The 20,145-nt window shown below is 42.1% G+C and overlaps 1 protein-coding gene across 1 annotated transcript in view; it reads right to left on the bottom strand.

Moving 5' to 3' along the window:
- Window positions 1-20,145, bottom strand: part of megf11 (multiple EGF-like-domains 11) — a gene marked incomplete at both ends in the record, with an annotated part of 98,404 nt that overhangs the window by 20,989 nt on the left and 57,270 nt on the right. The window contains 3 exons of the mRNA XM_080438330.1: window positions 14,467-14,569; window positions 14,718-14,881; window positions 16,069-16,189. Of these exons, the coding sequence (XP_080294456.1) occupies window positions 14,467-14,569; window positions 14,718-14,881; window positions 16,069-16,189 (388 nt within the window). The remainder of the gene's footprint in view (window positions 1-14,466; window positions 14,570-14,717; window positions 14,882-16,068; window positions 16,190-20,145) is intronic.

The raw sequence follows: 20,145 nt of genomic DNA, 5'->3' as shown, positions 1-20,145 counted from the left end.
TACTGCCTCAGAACTCGGCTCTGAGTTCTGAATGCTTGACCCTGCCCACTTAGTATTCTGCCAGAATCTCCGCCGTTTATTGTCTCCGCCAGGCCGAAGGCGTGGCCGAGACTATGTTTTTTTTATATTTATCCAACAGATTTTGTCCAAACATCACGCAAATCGGTACACATTATCTCTATAGTCATGAGATTAAGACTGATCTGTCCGATTTTTTATATTCCCTCCTGATTGGCAAATTCCAAACATTGCTGGCCCACAATAACCTACCTGACCTGGTGCAGACCTGTGCTCCGAGGAGCACTTTATCTGTTTTTTTATCAAACAAAACTGCAAAGTGCTTTGACGTAATTTTTCTCTGAGATTTTGTCATTTCTGACACAGTCTCTCTCAATTAATGAATTTCCATCTTGGTGTGTTTGTTGTAATATATTTATGGGTAATGGCACAGACGAGATGAGCGCTACAGTATGCTGTTGTTTATTTTCTGACAGTAGTGACGGTGCGAAGAGAAACGAAGGCTCAATACAAATAGCAAAGCAACAATAACTTTACATTTGTAGTCGGTCATCAAAACAGTCCATGGTACGTTGCTGACAGTGACAGATTGCAGAAATACAATATAAATCACTAGCACATGAGTGTCTGACTACTCACACACAATGTCTGGATATGTTTTGCTAAAATCACGGCGGTGCAAGTAGCCTACAGAACAAAATTCTGAAAGCCACCGCTGAAGTTTTTACGAGGTCATTTCGTTCTTATTGACCTACCATAGTGGACCAAAATGTATGTTGGTTTGGAGTATGCTGCAGCCTTAAAGGAGTAGTTCACCCAAAAAATTACTTATTTTCTATCAATTACACACCCCATGAAGCCTTGAATTCAATTTTTAGTTTTTGTTGCATTCCTAAGCCAATAATTTGACGACCGGCGGAGACTCTTAGGAGTTGATTGATAGAAAATAAGTAATTTTTTGGGTGAACTACTCCTTTAACCACTGTATGCTTTGCTTTGGCTTGGTGACATCTCTCTACCCACCTGGCTGTCATTTCCTGGTGACAGGATTGGAGACATTCAATACAGCAATTTTCCATTGAACACAAAAATGTAAAAACCCGGGACAAATTTTCATTATTAATGATTATGCTACAGACATTCTGATGTGGAAGTAATTTCGCCTTACCCTGGTAAGAAGACGGAGAAGTCATCCTCATTCTCTTCAGTGGAGTTTAAAGTAATGTCACTTTATGATAGAAGACCAAGCAAGCTGAGTGCAGAATGAGTCATACTGTACGGTATCTACTTCTTCTCTGCAGTTTGTTTGGGAGGCAACCACTACAACTTACACAATGGTTGGGTTGCTGTTACCAGACTGGCTCCACTGACATCAATTTCAAGCTGTAATAAGCTATTGAACCTTTTGTTAAAGCCAGCCATGATGGCTTTCAAAAATAAATGTGCAATACCACAGGTTTGAGGCTTGCAGCTCATGTAGTTTAGCCCGAACAGCAAAAGGGTACAGTAGGTAGGAGCACACTATTTTAGCATGAGGTATGACCTTGAAGGCAATCAATAACAAAGACAATAGGCTTGAGGACATTAAATCAATTTCAGGAGATTTTGGTCTGCCAGAGCATTCCATAGGACTGAGCACTTTGTCATGATGAATGATTCAGCCTAGAAAACCTTTTTGGTATCAATGGTCGAAACCAAACTCAATGAGTGTGTATGTGCCTGCGTGTGGCGGTAGAATGATGGCACACTCTGACACGTCTCCCTCTGGATCTATTGTAATGTCTGAAAGACCCACTTCCTACTTAATGGACTGCAAATGGACTGCATTTGATTTGTATAGCGTCTTTTCTAGTCTTTCTGACCACTCAAATGCGCTTTATAATATACTTCACATTCACCCATTCACACACACACACACACACACAAAAAAACACACACACACACACACACACACACACACACACACACACACACACACACACACACACACACACACACACACACACACACACACACACACACACACACACACACACACACACACACACACACACACACACACACACACACAGCAATGCCGGAACACTGGTAAACATGAAGTGTACTCACATATTCACATACTGTCAGTGAAGGCAATCATGCAAGGCACTTCTCTTCTCACCTGGAGCAGTTATGGGTTCAGTATCTTGCTCAAGGACACTTCGACACACGCAAAAGAGCCGGGAATCGAATCAGGAACCGTCCGACTCCCAGGCGGCCGCTCTACCTCCTGAGTACTGCTCTTCTGTCTCATGTTGTTCCTCTGAAACAGCTTTGATACTGAACACTTCAAATGCCTATGCGAAGTTGGATGCATTGCCAGTCTCTTCAGAGTTTGTTGTTTTAGTACTAAAATCCTCATAAATTGAGTGTTCAACCTGGCAAGGCCCTGTAATAATTCTATGAATAATTTGTGTTGGCCAATGGATACATGCCTTTTGAACAATTTTATTATCTCTGTTTCTGCAGATACATTCTTATTTTTGTGTCACTTGAACGCAATAAAAAAATCGTCTGTCTGTCTGAGATCCTAGCTTCGCTGTGCACTGGCAAACTCCTTTTTGTGTTCCTCGGATTCCTCTAGTTTTTCAGGGTGCCGTGATTCAAGTGGGATTTAAATGTAATGTCGCTGCAAGAGAGCCACATATAATGATGTTTTTGTTTGTGCACAGCTGACACTCAGCCTCTATCTTTAAATTTTTGAATATATGAGTCATTATTTTGAAGTATTTGCCTTCCAACATAGCAAACTCGAGTGACAGTGTAGCTTTCTCTGTAGACATGGCAGCCTGCAAGAAAGACTCTGATGTTCTATCCTCATTCATCCCTTGAGATGACTTTGACTCCATAAATGTATTATTAATTAGGTTACCAATTGCAAAATGTACCCAGGTTGAGATAAACTGTGTTTAATCTAGAATCAAGGGTCAGACAGAAGGCAAAAATTGCATAAAGATTATACAAATTGATGCGCACTCCTGATGCGTTCATTATTTGTGCCATTATTTGCAAAACGGGCCCCTCTTGCAAACTTTGGAAGCTAATCGTAGCCAATCGGAATTTTAATTATGAAAAGTCTGACTGATACATCTTAATCACATGACTCCAGGGTTAGAGAATATGTACCAATTTGTGTGAGTTTTGGACAAGATCTGAGGGATTAGTTGCAAAAAGTGTGTTTTGAAGAAAACGCTAAATGGTGGTGGCCTATAAGTCTCACCTGGAGCAGATCCAAGGAATCCAAGGAATCCAGGAGAAAAAGAAATTCTACTGTGAGACCTACAGTTCAAGAGTTATAGGTCAAAACGTGAAGCGGTCTGTTATAGCGCTACCATGAGGCCGATTAGCAAAGTGGGGGTGGCGGGAAGGTGCCGTTGGGGTCACACATTGTCAACCAAAAAAAACATGTTTTTTATCAAGAAACAGTAAAAAAAAAATACGAAAAAAATAATTAGGTTGTCACGACCAACATGAACGGAGTAGATTCACTTGAATTCTCATACACACACAGCTCCGCCTCCAAGACAGACTGAGAAGAACAACCAGCTACACAAGAAAACACACACAATCCCTAGCAAAGGCTGAGGCACACAAACTGATTTCGCAGTTCAAAAAAACAATTTACTTAGGAATTATGTTCAATAAGAGCGGGTGGCTTAAAAGAGCCATTCTGGGTGTTTTTGTTACTCCGAGAGCGAGAGGGCACAAATACATGGACCACGGGTCCATTTGGTTCCATCTGTGCCCTCGCGGAGTTAAATTTAGATCGCGATGTAACGTTACCATGCAGGGAGATAATTCTCACAGACCACCACCAGTTACCAAGAGCTGGATTAAGAAACTCCAATGGTCCTAGCAACATATTTTGGCTAAATGCTTCAGTTTACACATGTGTGTACAGAACCACTTCCATAGCTTTCATTGATATCTTGGCGTTTTAGTGCCCGCACGGGGGGAGGGGGGCGCCAACTCCCCCCCCTCCCCCCCATCGTGGTATAAAAAGGTTTGAGAACCCCTGGCGCAGAGGTTCGTCCTTGGCCTTCTGGGATGCACATGCAAAGTTTCATACCGATCAGGCCAGCGATGCCCGAGATTAGCTCTACACAGACAGACAAACAAACAAACCAACAAACAAACAAACAAGCATGCGTCTGTTCAATTATACTGTTCAAGGAAGCTGGTCCAAACATAAACACATTTTAAGAACTGGAGGCACAAAGCAAAAAACACTGATAGCAACAACTGGAAGTACACAGATCAGATGAAAGAGGGACTGTGCCTTCAAATGTTCCTAGAGATGATCTCTATGGAGGGATCTGCATCTAGTCTCTCTCTGAAGTTTATAATGAGTAGTGGTGGAAAGTATCTATGTACATTTACTCAAGTACTGTACTTAAATACAATTTGAGGTACTTTTACTTTACTTCATTAATTTATAAAACTTTTTTGATACTTAATACTTCTACATATCAGAGGCAACTATATACTTTTTACTCCATTACTTTTATTTGACAGCTTTAATAACTAAAAATACTTTTTTACTAAAAAGGTATTTTGTTTTAGCACTTTGAGATTTGGTTCAAATGCAAAGTGCGTTACAAATAAAATGTATTTGTATTGTCAAAAGTCCTATACTTCTGGCACTACTGGTTGCTGACGGCCAGGGATTAAAGTTTGAAAGTGTGCTCAAAAACTGAAGGTCCAAAACGTCCGTGAAGTTCATAAACAAACAATTTATTAGCCGATCTGTCACTTCAGCATACAATAACTATATAAATAAATAAACAGTTAGACGCACGGAAACCAACTGCCTTCTCAAACACAATCAAAATACTAAATAAGAAAAAGAGGTTGCGCATCAACAATGGGTTTTCTCAGTGGAGTGCTAGACCCAAAATCCAGTATACACATCAAAAGTAGGAATTAAAAAAATCCCAAAAAGGTAGCACATCCAAAATTTCTAATCAATGGAGGACAAAGTAGGCTACTCACATTTCCACTTTTTTTTAATATGCTCTGATGCTCTGATCAGAGCTCTTTTTATGCTCTGATGAAACGCGTAAGCATTCGTTTATTGGTGTGTGCCAATAAAAAAAGTGGAAATGTGAGTACTTTGTCCATTGATTTGAAATTTTGGATGTGCTACCTTTTTGGGATTTTTTAAATTCCTACATTTGATGTGTATTCAGTCAAAAAACTATTTGCCTCCCATCAGCAACGACTGCCCTTGAATACAGACCTTGTTAAATACCTTGGCAACATACAGTAGCCTTGACCAAGCCCTGCGTTGACGTCATCAAATAAGAAACTAAGAATAAAGAAGTCATAATGGCTCCTACAGTATTATTATTATTAGTATTAGTATTAGTTGCTTTGTAGATTTAGATTATTATTACAAAACATACAGTTAAGCCCAATTTGATACTTCTGCTATTCGAAAATAGCTGATCTACACGCTTGCAACACTTTGTAATGCGATGCGTTGTGAGCTTGTAGATTCTAGTACTTTTACTTTTGTACTGTAAGTATATTTTGATGCCAATACTTTCACTCAAGTTCAAACTTAAATACAGGCCTTTTACTTGTAACTGAGTATTTTTAAGTTGTGGTAATTTTTTCCTTATTCATTTTAGTAGCCTAATTTTTACGAGTCTATCGTTTTTTTATTCTTTTTTTCCACCTTGTATAGATATCGGAGTTAATATGCAAGTAAATGCTATTTCTTTTTATATTTGTTAGGAATTAGTTTTTTACCAGCAGTAACATAACTCACATAAGCAGACACTAAAGAATGATTGAGATGTAGCCAGGATGGAGTCAGTACACCTTACATTTTATGAATGATAAATTCATAATTCATTTTGTAAAACACTTAATTTGAAAAGAAACCCAAAATATAGCTTTAGGGAGAAATACCACAAGAAAGAAAATTAACTGATGTCTTAAAATCTATTACTTCTTTTAATTGAAATCCAGACAAAAAAAATAGGTATCTTATCATCAAGAGGGTGGCACACGCTATTTTTTTGGCAACAATGAAGATTAACCTCTTTGAAAATGCCGTAACCCATTAAAACCGGGAACGCATCTGTGTAACCACTTAAACCATTATTTTATACTTTGGCTATTCAAAAATAGCAGATATACAAGCTCATAGTGCGGCACAGAGATGTATATCTGCTATTTTTGAAAAATCTTGAAAATGTGTTTAAATCTTTGAATATATATATTTTAAAGCAAACATTTTTAACTCAAGGCTTTGCTTCTGGGGGTCCCTGGAACAAAACATTTTCAGATGGGCCAAATACATATAATTGTGGGGGTCCTTGACATGAAAAAGTTTGAGAACCACTGATTATAGTACTGTTAGGATTTAGAAGACATTTTGTATAATCGGAACCTCAGGCCTTAATGGGTTAAGTTAGCTGTACAGTGGCAGTGGCTCAGGAGTCAGAGTGGCCGTCTGGGAGCTGGTTCCCGGTTTGATCCCCGGCTCCTCCTGGCTATGTGTTGAAGTCTTGTTGAGCACTGAATCCCTAACTGCTCTCGATGAGCAGGTTAGTGCCTGGCATGGTTACCTCTGCCATCGTTGTATGAATGTGTAGGCCTATCGGCTATCGCATAAACTATGAATGCGTGAACGCGAAGTACATTGCAAAACGAATGTGAGCGGACCGGTCGGAAAGAGTAGAAAAAGTGCTATATAAATGTAGTCCATTTACCATTGGCTACTACAAGATACCACTAGCCCAAGGCTATCTGAAAATGCCTCTGACATTGGCTAGAATGCCACTAGCAAGCTAACAAGTCAAGTAAATTTCTATGATGTTCTAGAGCACAGCTATTTGCTAATTGCTCTATTCTTTTGTCCTATAATGACATAGCCTGGTTCCAGCCGAATCTGCCTTTGCAAAATCGCATCGCACTTTAGCCCTCGGCAGATTAGGTCTGGCCCCCCTCCATAGAGATTCCATTTCTCTCCCTCCGCAGTGGTGTGGAGCCAACCAGGGCCCAGTATCCAAATGTGGGCGGGCTTATCACCTTATTTGGAGCAATGACGTACAAGGAAGCACTGCTCTGATTAGTTCGTGAACAAGGAAGCACTGCTCTGATTGGTTTAGGTCTAACCAATAGAGTCCGTTTGGATCTTTTTGTAACCGCCCCTTGGAAAAAAAATCTATCGTTGATAGGGACCAGACTAATATCCACGCAGTGTGTCGTGTGATATTGTCTGGCCACGCGAGGCTAATAATGACATTCAGTGAGCAAAGTCTGATGTTTTACTACATAATTCCTTAACCACATCAAGGTCAAGGTCAAGTTTATTATTTGACCCAAACTGGGCAATTTGTTTTACAGCAAGTTTCAGAACATAAAAACATGTACCAAACTAGAAAAAGTGTTCCTCGGGAGTGTCATAATAGAGGTAAGCAGATTAATGTTGATGAAGTTATTAGACAGACACAATTATGTTGATTTGTGGGAATGTAGAATATATTTCAATCCGTCTTGATCACATGACTATAGACATAATGGCCCTCATTTATCAACGCAGCGTATAAACCGGCTTATATTTTTCCATATATTCGGCCGTACACCAACGTCGAAGTCATATTTATCAACGAATCCTACACAGCCAATCCTGGCGTACATCAGGTCGGAGCTTTGATAAATCTCACGTCTGAAAACGAGCGTCATTTAAATAACACGCCCTTAAATATTCTCAAAACGCCCCGATTCTACGACATGAAGATTGAAGAACCAGAATACGACCAAAGACATCATCATGAAAAGCTCGCCTCGCCACACATGCACACGCACACGCCCCTCTCTCTCTCTCTCTCTCTCTCTCTCACACACACACACACACACACACACACACATACACACACGCCCGCCCAGCTGTGTTTTTCATGTAATCCGTACCGTAGCGGTACAATCTTTGTCACGTAGGCTTGTAGCCTACATGAATGACATATTATGATACCAATCACATCGCCGTGAATGGAATACGTTTGTATATTAATTTATTTAACCCATACCGAGCAGTGCACAAGCAGTCATGTAGGATATTCCCCGTGAGACTCGGACGGGTGGCAGTGATTCCGTCCGCCACGTTAATAAGAGATTGGAGCGTCGGGTTTATATCCTTAACCCAGCCAGGTTGTAGTCTTCAAAACTCCCTTTGACATAACTCCATAACATAGGACAAGCTACTGTAAGTTTGTACACCTCACTGTCCATGAAAAGATCGTCGGGAGTCCCGAAAATGCGCTCGCAGAAGCGCTGTATATTTTGAAAATAGCAGATCTACAAGCTCACAACGCGTCGCGATGCGACCCGTTTTTGAGCTTGCAGATCTGCTATTTTAAAATAGCCAATGCAACTGAATGACTGTTAAAGCAGATTGTTTAAATTACTTTATAAAATGTTATATTTTCACAGGGATTATTTATTAGTGTAGATATACATTTAGGAGTGGATTATGTGTCCAGATGCCTGTCAGACAGTCAGACAATGCTGCTCCGCAGGTCTAGAATGGAATAAACGGGCGCAGCCAACGTCAACAACTGGTCTCGACCAGACGTGAGATCTCAGCGTATGGTAGGATGAAGCCCACGTCAGGATATATTGATAAATGCCGAAAGGTGCGGTGATCTCGCCGTACGCCCATTATTTGGGCTGCACCGCGTTGATAAATGAGGGCCAATGTGTATCGATTTGCATGATGTTTGGACAAAATGTGTAGGAGAAATATACAAAATCGGCCTCCTGGTGGCATTTCTTCCTTGGCCTTTCACAGCAATCGGACGCTGCGTTCATGATTAGAGGCAATTTGTTCGAGCCACTCCTGCAGACTTAAGATGCCAATCTTAGCCAATCAGGATGGAACATGAAAAATTATCAGCTTCCTGGTGGCGCTATAACAGGACAATGTGAAAAGAGTAGTATTTGTGTTCGCTGTGTTCATGATTTGAGGCATTTTGTAAAAAAAAAAAAAATAGTTTAGCACAAATCGGCCTCCTGGTGGCACCATAACAGGCTGATGTGAAAAATGTAGGGCAGAGGTTTTGCTCTGGCATACAGGGAGTGTGTGCGCACAGTTTCACATCGATCGGGCCAACAGTGCAGGAGATGAGCTGTTCACAGACGAACGGACACACGGACAGGGGGCAAAACATATAATAGTCTCGGCCACACCTTCAGCCTGGCGAACAATAAAAACACAGTAACACACTTCACAGAAAATCAAGATCACAGCCCACAACAGCAACAGCAACCCCCTCAGTTATAGGCCGACAAACCACAATATGGGCCAAGCAGTCAACTGTTGACCACCATGTTCTCCTAACAAAATTGACCTATTTCAACTTCTCCATAAACTCTGGTTCAAGTCATATCTATCAAACAGAAAACAGTGTGTTATGGTCAGCGGTGTCAAATCCCTGTACATTGCCTATCAGTTTGGTGTCCCACAGTGTCCGATCCTTGGGCCCTTACTTTTTTATTTATACGTCAATGATTTGCCTGAGTGTGTCCAGAGTTTAATGTACAAATGTATGCTGATGATGCAGTCATCTTCATACATGGACAGAGTGTTGAGCTAATTTCATCCAGTCTCACAGGTGTACTGAACAAGGTCCAAACTTGTTTAAAGAGCACTTGCCTTCTGTTCAATGCAAAAAAACAAAAAAAAAACAGTATGCACGATGTTTATCAAAAGAATAATTAACATCGAAAGGTCTAATGTGTTCTTGGAGAGGGAACTAGTCTCTCACTTCAGGTACCTAAAATTAAAAAAGTGCATGGTGTGGCTCCCCCTCCTCTCAGGGAATTCATTCGAAGGAAGAGGGACACGGGACGTGGCATTAGGTCAGACTCCAGAGGGGACTGCGAGGTCCCACCTTTTGGACAAAATGTCCTCTCCCTCAAAGGTTGTTCAGACTGGAACCGTTTCCCAGTTACTTTAAGGGAAAGCCCCACACTCTCAACTTTCAAAGGACAATTAAAACAGTGGTTGAAAGATAACCAGACATGCGATCACTTATAATATTTGATAGACTAGGTTTACTCTAAATTCAATTTTAACATATGCCTATTGTTGATGTATCTGAGTGTTTTTGTATAGTTGTTATATTGTGATGTCTGTTTTGTTTCATGTTTTTTTGGGGACTGCAGATGGAAAGTAGCTTGCTTAAAATCCGGCATATTTACACTTGCTCATGTGTATATTTTACACCTGTCTTAGTGTTCATTAATGTGCACTGTCCCGACCAAATAAAGAAATAAAGTAACTGCCACCGCAACACCACAACGACTACCTCCTCCTGCTACCACCATTGATGGCACGGATGGAAGCAGGGATAAAGGAATAGTTGTAGTAGCAGAGGCACTTAACCATTGGCCTGATGATAGAGCCTGTATTCAGGATTCAGAGGATGGGAGATTTCTGAACGATTAGTCTTAGCTTTATTAAGCACCTGCTTGTTAAAAATGTGGTTCAAACAACAAAATTGTACTCCCACAATCTTGCTTGCCCCCTCAACAACCCTATCAAGGACATTTTCTTTCTAATGCCAAGATAACCATACCAACAGATAACAAAAGAAATTACAGATTCCTTAAAAGCTCTATAAAACAAAATCATCAAAGGCCTTTAATTCTTATACAACAGTATTAAAATCAAATTTCAAGCGGTTATAAATAATGGAACTCAGATATTTATATCTGACCTTTAATAACACAGCCCTGGGAGCTGGGGCGGGGGAGTTGTCTAAAGCAATACGCATATCTTTAGTCTTAGTGATCAAGTTGTAAAAATGCCTCTTCACATGAGGAGACAAAGTGGGCCATGATCTTCATTACTCAGAAGACTGACAATCACAGAATCATCCGCAAATGTAGCAAAGTGTCATATGAACTCTAGTGTCCTATTCTGAGGCAAACATTTGGCAAAAATAGCATAACTATAAGCTCAACGTGTTTAAACCGAATGGATTCAGAGCTACATCTGCTTTTTTCGGCAAAGACATTTGCGGCCCTATCTTGCGCTACCTTACCCCTTATGCCTAAACTTTTTGGGCATTTTTTAATCTATTTTTAAAAACATTTTTTAAATAGTTCAAATAGCCGATCTACAAGCTCACAACTCCCTTGGAGTAGATGGAAAAAAGGAGGGAGTCTAGTATAACCCCGTGGGGGACTCCGGTCAACAAAGTAGTTTAAGTGGGTAAGGCAATTTGCACAGAGCACCGAAGCAGCTTCTTTCCTTGGGTTACTGGTCAAGAGGAACACAACGAGCTGGACCCAACAGGATCAGCCAAAGGGTAATCTCTCAAGAACAGATTCTGCACTGCGTTGGAATCTGTCGGGGAGGTTCGTCATAACAAGTGCGCATGGGCGTGCCTTCAGATCAGGAAGCGGGCCGCGCTTTACCCAATCAAATGTAGTGGGCGGGATTCACGTGTCCGTCGATCTTTCCCCCTCGAAACAAACCGAAACTAATTTAACAATAACGTCCGCGGAGCAGACAAAACCACGGAAAGATATTCACATTTTAACTTACTCTTTCATCATAGAAACAAGTGGGCTTATAACCAAAACGATCGATGTTCTCTGGGAGAAGTGGTGTTAGTGTTCCGTGTAGAAATATTGTTAGTGGGAATGAAAACATAGTCGCACCAACCGGAAGTGACGCGTTGAAGGCATACAAAACACCGGTTTCCTTTGCGCTCTGGCTCTACGTTTTCTTCCGCCCAGAGCCAACAGACATAGAACAAACAGCAGAGGGCGCTGTTTTTCATTTTCAGTTGGCGATGGGTTCCCAGATTGGCCAAAGGGTAATAGGTTATTTTTAGTAGGCCTGGTGATGGAAGTCCTTGTGTTATTGAGAATAAAATGACTTGTAAGTCAAGTGATCAAGTGTTTTAAATACACAAAATACAAAGGTATTTTGTTACAAATGACATCTGATTGTTTTCCGTCCAGTAAAATAAAAATGACAAAATACTCAAAGGGAATTACATACCTACGGTATTTTAAATACATTAATTTGAAATACTGGCCGTCGAAGCACACTCACATGCACAAGCATTGTACTGTACATGTCGCTGCAGTCATGAACGCAAATGCTCATGCATACATAAAACTGCACTCATACATAAAACTGCATGTGAACCCATCCACATTTGACACACTTGAATTTCAAAATAAAAGTCCTTTTTGACAGCTAACAGGATGAAGTTTCGGCATCGAGGGCCTAATCAAAGCAATCTTTTGAATCTTTCACTCGCTGATGCCAGGCAGATGAGTTCATCGTCGTGTTTGATTCGTGCATGGCCAGGGCTTATCTCCTCACCCACACCTACTGTCAAACTGGCTCCAGAAGAATATCATTAATTGAGAATAATTTAAATAAAACGGCAAAAAGAAAAACTAGGATTTAAGTAGGGCACCATGGCAACCAAGCTCTGAAATGTGGGAATTAAAAAACGTATATCTCTTCTGTCTCTCTGTTAATATACAACCCTCCAACCACTGAGTCCTGCCTCTTTGCCTCACTGTAGGTGCTCATTCCTTCAGAGGGTCCATTATCGGGGGGGCCCTCCTACTCTAGCACTTCTGTATGTGTGTTGGTCTGGCCCACTGGGCTTCCTGCTGCCCCCAGCCCTGCACCCCGGTGACTCAATTAAGTCAGACAGATGGTCCCGACCTGGTGCAGGATTCAGAGCATGAGAGCCCTCCGATTGTGGGCTCCGTTCCTGCAGATAATAAAAACCCACATTGTCTTCCCAGAATAAACGCCCCTAAGCCCAGGGGGCTGAACGGAATGGGCCACCGAGAGCTCACAGGCTTGACCTTTCCTGTTAAATCTATTCCCCGCCCGACCGCACCTCTCCACCCCATGCTCCGAGACCGGGTCCTCGGCTCTGCTCCCGTATTTGACATTCAGATGCAAAGCTCCATTTTGGAGAATAATGATCCTCGCCCTTGCTGTGACATTCACACTTCTGCGTGCCGTTTTCCTCCTCTCCCCATGAATGAAACAGGAGGAAGGAATACAGTGATACGGAATACAGAGAGCAGACATGTTACATTATGGCCTAAACAATCAGCACTCACTCTAACCAGGGTTCATGTACTCTACTACTCACACATAATGCCCTTGTAGACAGTACATACATGCAACCACACAAACGTATACACATGCTCTTTCCGGGTCATTGGTCAGTAGGTGACTTTGAGACTCCTACCGGGGACTCTGCCGGTCATCAAATTATTCGCTTAGGAATGCGACTAAAACAAAACAAATCTTCATGAATTCAAGGCTTCATTGGGTGTGCAATTGATAGAAAATAAGTAATTTTTTGGGTGAACTACTCCTAAATACCGCTGACAAAGTCCTGGGTATCAATTTAGAGTGTATGCAGGATGACCACCGCTCCAACCGACTAAATCTTTGCTAAGGAGCTAGAAGCATGAGAACAAACTGAATATATTTCTACACACATTAGAACTACAGTATGCAGTGTTTCACTTCATTTTGAGCTTTTGGTTTATCAGACCTTAATCAGAGCATGCATGACTCAACAACGGACAGGCAGGTAAAAATAACCATTGGCTATTTTTACCTGCCTGCCCGTTGTTGAGTCGTATGGTCTGAGGAAGATCTGATAGACCTAGAATGTTACAGCTCAAAAAGTGAAACACTCCATAGATCTAAGTGTGCAGGACTGTTTTCTATCAGCTTGAACTCTGAGAGCGTAACAAATTACAGTGTAATCTCCTGGAAAGGAGAGGGTTGTGTACTTATTTATTAAAACATTTTCAATTCTTTCCTTTTCAATTCTCATAGTTTTATTGTAATATTCCCCATGAATAAATAATGTATTATCTATTTATTTTCATCCACATATTTCATGACACTTCAAATCTACCTATAATCTTCAAAGACAAAAATATTAGTGGCAATATTAGCATTGCTTCAAAGTCACGAGAGTGCTGCGGCTGAACAATTTTTACAGCATTCAATGTGTCCACTGAGATGTGCGATGGCACAACAAATAGAACATTTAATGAACAGAGGGCTTGCTACAGATATACTGTACAACATAGGCCATAAATGAGGGTACAAACACAATGGCGTGAATAGCTGCGTTAGCAACTCTTTACGGTTGACTAGTACCGCGTAAAAGGCAATATGTTTTCTTTGTTTATGTGTCATAGCACAGAGAGACACACAAAGAAGGTTAGAGAGGATGGATGTGAGATTCAAACTCAGGATGTCGCCATTGTGGACAGTGTGTGGACAGGCAGAGACTATGGCTAATTGGCTATACAGGTTTTGGAACTCCTGGCTTAGTCATACCCTGTTTTAATTCCAGCATTATGACATAGAGCAGCACTGACCTGTCCAGCCGGCGTAGCAGAGACAGTAGCCACTCACAGGGTCACAGCCATCAGAATGGCTGCAGTCACAGCGTTCACGACACTCCAACCCATAGGTGCCCTCCTAACAACAACAACAAAAAAAACATCCTGTTGTTAACCCCCAACCTCTTTGTTACTAACCATTTCCATTTGTACCCTGTGCCCTGTGACCAAAACCCAGTGTGTTCTCCACAAACAAACGCCCTCTATACGTTCAGAGACATACTCACAGGGCAGGGCTCGTCACAGTGCTCCCCCCTCCACCCAGGAGAGCAGGTACAGGTGCCATCTACAGGATCGCAGGCGGCACCGTTGGCACATGGACACGTCTGGTTACAGCCCAAGCCCCAGCTGCCACTGGAGCACAGTATGGAGCAGTCCACACCCTGCCAGCCTGGAGAGGGAGGGATGGGGGGAGGGATTGGGGGAGAGAGTGAGAGAGAGAGAGAGAGAGAGAGAGAGAGAGAGAGAGAGAGAGAGAGAGAGAGAGAGAGAGAGAGAGAGAGAGAGAGAGAGAGAGAGAGAGAGAGAGAGAATTTAAGCTTCAGTGAGTTGGTTTCCCAACCAAAGTGCAATGCTTTTCAGACTGCAACTCTGAAAGGATTTTCTAGAGTCTGGGACTGATACATTTATGCTCTGTTGCACGGCGGTGTCACTCCTCAAAAATATCAGATTTTAAGCTTTGAAAAGAACCTATGATGGTTGCAATAAATTATAGTTCAGTATTTGTTTAAGCTTTTAACATGTGTTACATTTTAATTCATATTAGCATAAACCAGCTATCATGGGCTACCCACAAATTTTATTGTAATGTATTCTCGCAAATTGGAATAGATAAACATATATTGGTCCACTGTTGTACACCACACTGGTGTATCAAAAATAATGGCGTGTCACAATTACAGATAATAAACATTGTAGTGGAGTGTTCAAAATGTGCTGCCCTTGCACTTTGATAGCGCTAAAGTTCAGCTCAAGAACATAATTAATTATGAATGGCTCACTTGTGACTTTACAAGGGAAGTTGAACACAGTAGGGAGTGAACAGATTGAGGTCGTGGTTTGCTTTGTGTGATATATCAATGAAAACAACCCAAACAACCAACTTTATGTTCTCTGTCTGTCATCATACAGTACATGCACAGAATACACTGCTTTTATTGCTTTTTATGCTTTTATTTGAAATCCTATTTTTCAGAATGTTAGAATGTTTCACCAGTGGTGTTTATGGATAGTGAATTGCTATGTGAACATACAGTACTTGTCAACTGTCATTTTTGTTACCTACTGTATCTGACAGATCCCTAATTTCTCACAGAGCAATAGAACCATGGGTTCTGTTCTAATATGATGTTGATGTTGGCACCCCTGTGTGTTCTGTCCAATGACATTTTGTACAAAAAAGTATAGGATGCTACAGTATGGTGTGGGAGGGATTTGGAAAAAAGTCTAATTCCAATTTCCCCTGTGTGTAATTAGACAATAACAGAATCTTAATATCTCAGTTGATAAATATCATTGTTGTTCTGAGGTCTTCTGCTGTTCTATACCCTGGGGATGAACTGGCAGATTATACAATACCTTCTCTGCAGATGCAGGAGCCGTCGACAGAAGAACAGGAGGCATGATTATGGCAGGAGCAGGTGGACAGGCAGCTCGGTCCGTAGAGGCCTGGCGGACACACTGAAGCACAGTCTTCGCCCTGTGGAAGAGACAACAGCTAATTCTAAGTAAGCCCAAAGGCAGCATGATGATAAACATCACCTCTGACAGATTCCAGCAAAACGCTTCATTAGCCTTAAAGGAAGCAAATGGAAAGACGGGGAAGGCTCAGTGCAGTTCAGGAAAGTCGATAGGACCATGTTGTGTGGATCAATCATTCCCGTGTTGATGCAGAATGAGGTGCAGGGGCGAATGTAAAATTGATCGGCTTGTGGGAGTGACAAAGTATGACAAAGCAAGATGCAAGATACCGCAAGATGAGGCAGGGATTTTTCGACCGAGAGTCCTTGGCCACGAGAAGTGTGAGGCAAGGGAATCAGTGTGCCAACCAGCAGTGGCTGAGCTCCGGGGCAGAGCGAACATATCAGGGGAATGTCTGAGTGTGGCTCACACTCAAATCCCTATTAATGAGCTGACCAATGGGACGCGGGCCGTCACCGGCCCTTCCTTAAAGTCCCTCAGTGTCGTATTACAGTGCTAAAGGACACAGAGCTCTCTTTCCCCGTCCTCGACCAGCCTGCTTGCCATTAGAATTTTCAGCATATAGCATAGCTATATAAGGCTCTACAAGCCTCGTCTCTACTCCTCCTAGCTGGCGATCACAGCCTGTCTATGGATCCCCACACCCGTCCTCCTCAACCCTGCCGTGAGTGACAGGTGACACAATGATTTAGAGTCCCAATTAGTCGCCCGGTGGAGTCCTGAGTGGCTCTCACTTTCCTCACCGGAGCACCGGGGAACTGGTGTCTGCTCACCACTCTCATTATCATTTTGAACCGGGTTTAAACAGTAGTCAGGAGGAGATGTGCCAATGGACGCCGAGGGCAGAACACACGTCTTAAAACCTTTATCTCCTCTCAATGCACCACATGAAAGCATCCGTCTGCGAATGAAAATTTTATCAATCGGTTCGCAATAACCTTTGTTCTGCTCAGAAAGGCAACTTCAAGACTGCTAACAATGGCACTTCTGTCACAATTGCTAAGTGGCGGGAAGTTCATCAGCACAACAAAGACAGAAAGAGGCAGAATTTGGCCGGTGGGCGGGGCACAGGCAATTTACTGGTGACTGGCCTCATGGATGAAGGGTCACTGAGCCACAAATGACCACATGGATTTCGTTGCATCCATGGCTGCACTGGATTCCACCCGGTCTCACCCCCATGGTGCAGGGACCAATGGTTGGGCAGCTCTCAGGAAGGGAAAGGCAGCTCTCTCATTAGGCGACTGATTCATATTCCTTCTGAGCTGAGAGGGATAGAAGTCTGTATATGGGGAGACATTATTAATACAGGGGCTGTCAGTCCATAGTAGTGTGAGAGGAACAAGACCTTATGCAACCATGCTGCCAACGCAGGTGGCAGCAGCAGACCCAAGATGCAGAGAGACGGACAGGTTGTCCTTGGCCGGGGCTCTAAACTCATACATGCCTCTCATTGACACCACATTGATCAGCCTGGTATCCATCGAGACTGGAAGCAAATAGCACCACTAATTACCAGTCAGTCTCCCTCCCTATAAGCTACGTGCAGGATGCTCAGCTGCCAATTTAAAATCTGTGCAGCACCACAGAAAATGAACCATTTGATGAGGTTAGGAAGCCCAGAGAGAGAAGGAAAATCATTTGTTTTTTCGCCCGGAATCCACATCAATGTCACCAACACATTCATATTTGACGCATAGCAGAAATCAACAGGGGGGGGGGACAAAAGCTGTCCACCCACAGCACAGAAGTGCAACAGTGAGTACATGCGACAAATTGCAGAGGACAATGTCAGAAAAAGTAACATGTAATCACTTTGTCCCAGACAAAAAGTGCATGTCCAATTACTAGAGCTAAATCAAGCATGCAGGAGCTCAGCCTGCGCTAACACTTGGGTAGCTTCTCCCCCGATGGGACTGCTGAACAGAAATGCGGGGGAGGGGTGGGGGTCGGGGGGGGTCTCAACTGTCCTCCTGGGGGACGTGACTTTGCCAACAGCCATGGCTCAGGTCCCCACCGCCATCATCATACACAAAAGAGTCTTTCCACTGCATAGTCCTGGCTCGGCACAGCCTGGCTCTACCCTAGTTTTTTTGCTTTTCCATTAGTACCAGGTACTCTGAGGTTGTTTTTTTCGTGCCCATCCAGTGCGACCAAGAAGGGCGCTTGAGTCCAAGCCCAATGGAAATACAAAGCTTAAGTGGGTAGAGAAGTGTTGAGTAGAGTAAGGCGAGAGCTGATACTCTGCATGGAAAGACGCCAAATGTAAAAGCCCTATACTGTGTGATAATGACCACCTGCCATGCATGTGACACACAACAAATGAAGCCTGTTACACGCTAACTGATGCTAGCCATTATCATAGGTTTGTTTGCCCTGACAAAGTTCTTTGTAGCAGCTTGGTGTTACAAGAATCAATTCCTTGGTTCTGGAACAGACGCCATCATCAATGTGGTTCAGCCCCCTTGGCACGCACGCATGCACGCACACACACGCACACGCGCACACGCACGCACACACACGCACACGCACACACACACACACACACACACACACACACACACACACACACACACACACACAGAGAGAGACACCAATCCTCCTCCATATGAGGTGTGTCTGTTCCCATCTGACAGCCTGCTTTCCTATCCAGCTCCTGCCCTCTAGGTCTGTTTAATGAATCTGGCAGCTCTCTCCAGCATCCACCACAGAGAACAGGTGGAGCAAATTAAGGCACAGTCTGTGGCCCCGCTAGGTAGCTCAGCTCAACACAATGGCCTGTTGTAAGACACAGGCAATTTCAGCCGAAATGTTGTGTTGGCAGAAAAGTACCTTTCTCGTTCCTATACCTGTAACTTCAGATTGATGACGAACATATAAGTGAGAAAAGCGATTGAAGATAGCCAACTAATTTGGCCCTTGTAGAAAGTGACAGCGTGCTAGTAAATTCAAGCTAAAGTAGAAACATAATCTTGGTCAAAGATTCAATTTCCTCACTGTTCTATTAGAAATATAGCTCCTATACTAATCTTTCATAAGCCACATGTCAGTGTTGCTGTATGTATCAGGCTGATTTGTAAAATAAATTCCACAACACACTGATTTATATTGATGGCTCTTAGAAGCTCCACTAGAGAGGGAATAATTTAGCAAGGACTCTCCTGTAAAGTGAAGAGCATGTGGTGTAATAGAGCAGATCCATTATGGGTAGAAATGAAGACCTCTGCGTTAAAGAGCCTCACCTTGTATCTGTTTCCTATACTCCTAAAAAAGTCTAGCCTCTAAAGCGATACTGGGGTCCTATCCAGGATGGTGAGGGGGAACTGGACAAGCTTTAATTACACCAAAAAATTAAATGAAATATAAATCAAAAGTTAAATCACAATCTCCACCATTAAAACTAGGATGAAGGTCTATTTCACAGTATACAAGATGTCTTTGTTTAATTTGAGATACAAACCTCACCATATTACCAGTAATCATGAATTACATTTAGCCCTGTCAATCTTGATAAATGTTACAATGACTGCACTGACAAAGATCACTGTGACAATTAAGCCAATTAATTTGATACTAATGGTGAAGATGTAATAATTTACTGTTATAAGATGATAATTCTACCTCCCCTGTTGAAAAGAAAATAGAAGAATTTATAACTATACATTTTCAGCTGCAGGACATCTATTGAAAAGGAAAAAAAAATACTAACAGAAGTAAAAACAATGTGCAACATATGCAAGACCCTAAAATCAGCTACTTCAGAAAGCTCTGTTCACAATAAGGATTCATGAACAGACTCCCTTTTCTCTTTATCGACTCTGTAGTCCCTGGCCATGTATTCAGAAATGTAGTGAAATCTTTTAGATTTTCTTACATTTTTATTTTATTTCATAACATTTTACTCTTGCCTTTATTTGCAACTTTTGTTTCTTGTTTGTGAATAATTAACTTAAG

This window comes from Gymnoscopelus braueri (assembly GCF_963280865.1).
Source record: "Gymnoscopelus braueri genome assembly, chromosome: 9".
Classification (NCBI taxonomy): Eukaryota; Metazoa; Chordata; class Actinopteri; order Myctophiformes; family Myctophidae; genus Gymnoscopelus; species Gymnoscopelus braueri.
Note: the sequence above shows the minus strand (reverse complement) of the source record. Positions and strands in the feature narration are given on the sequence as shown.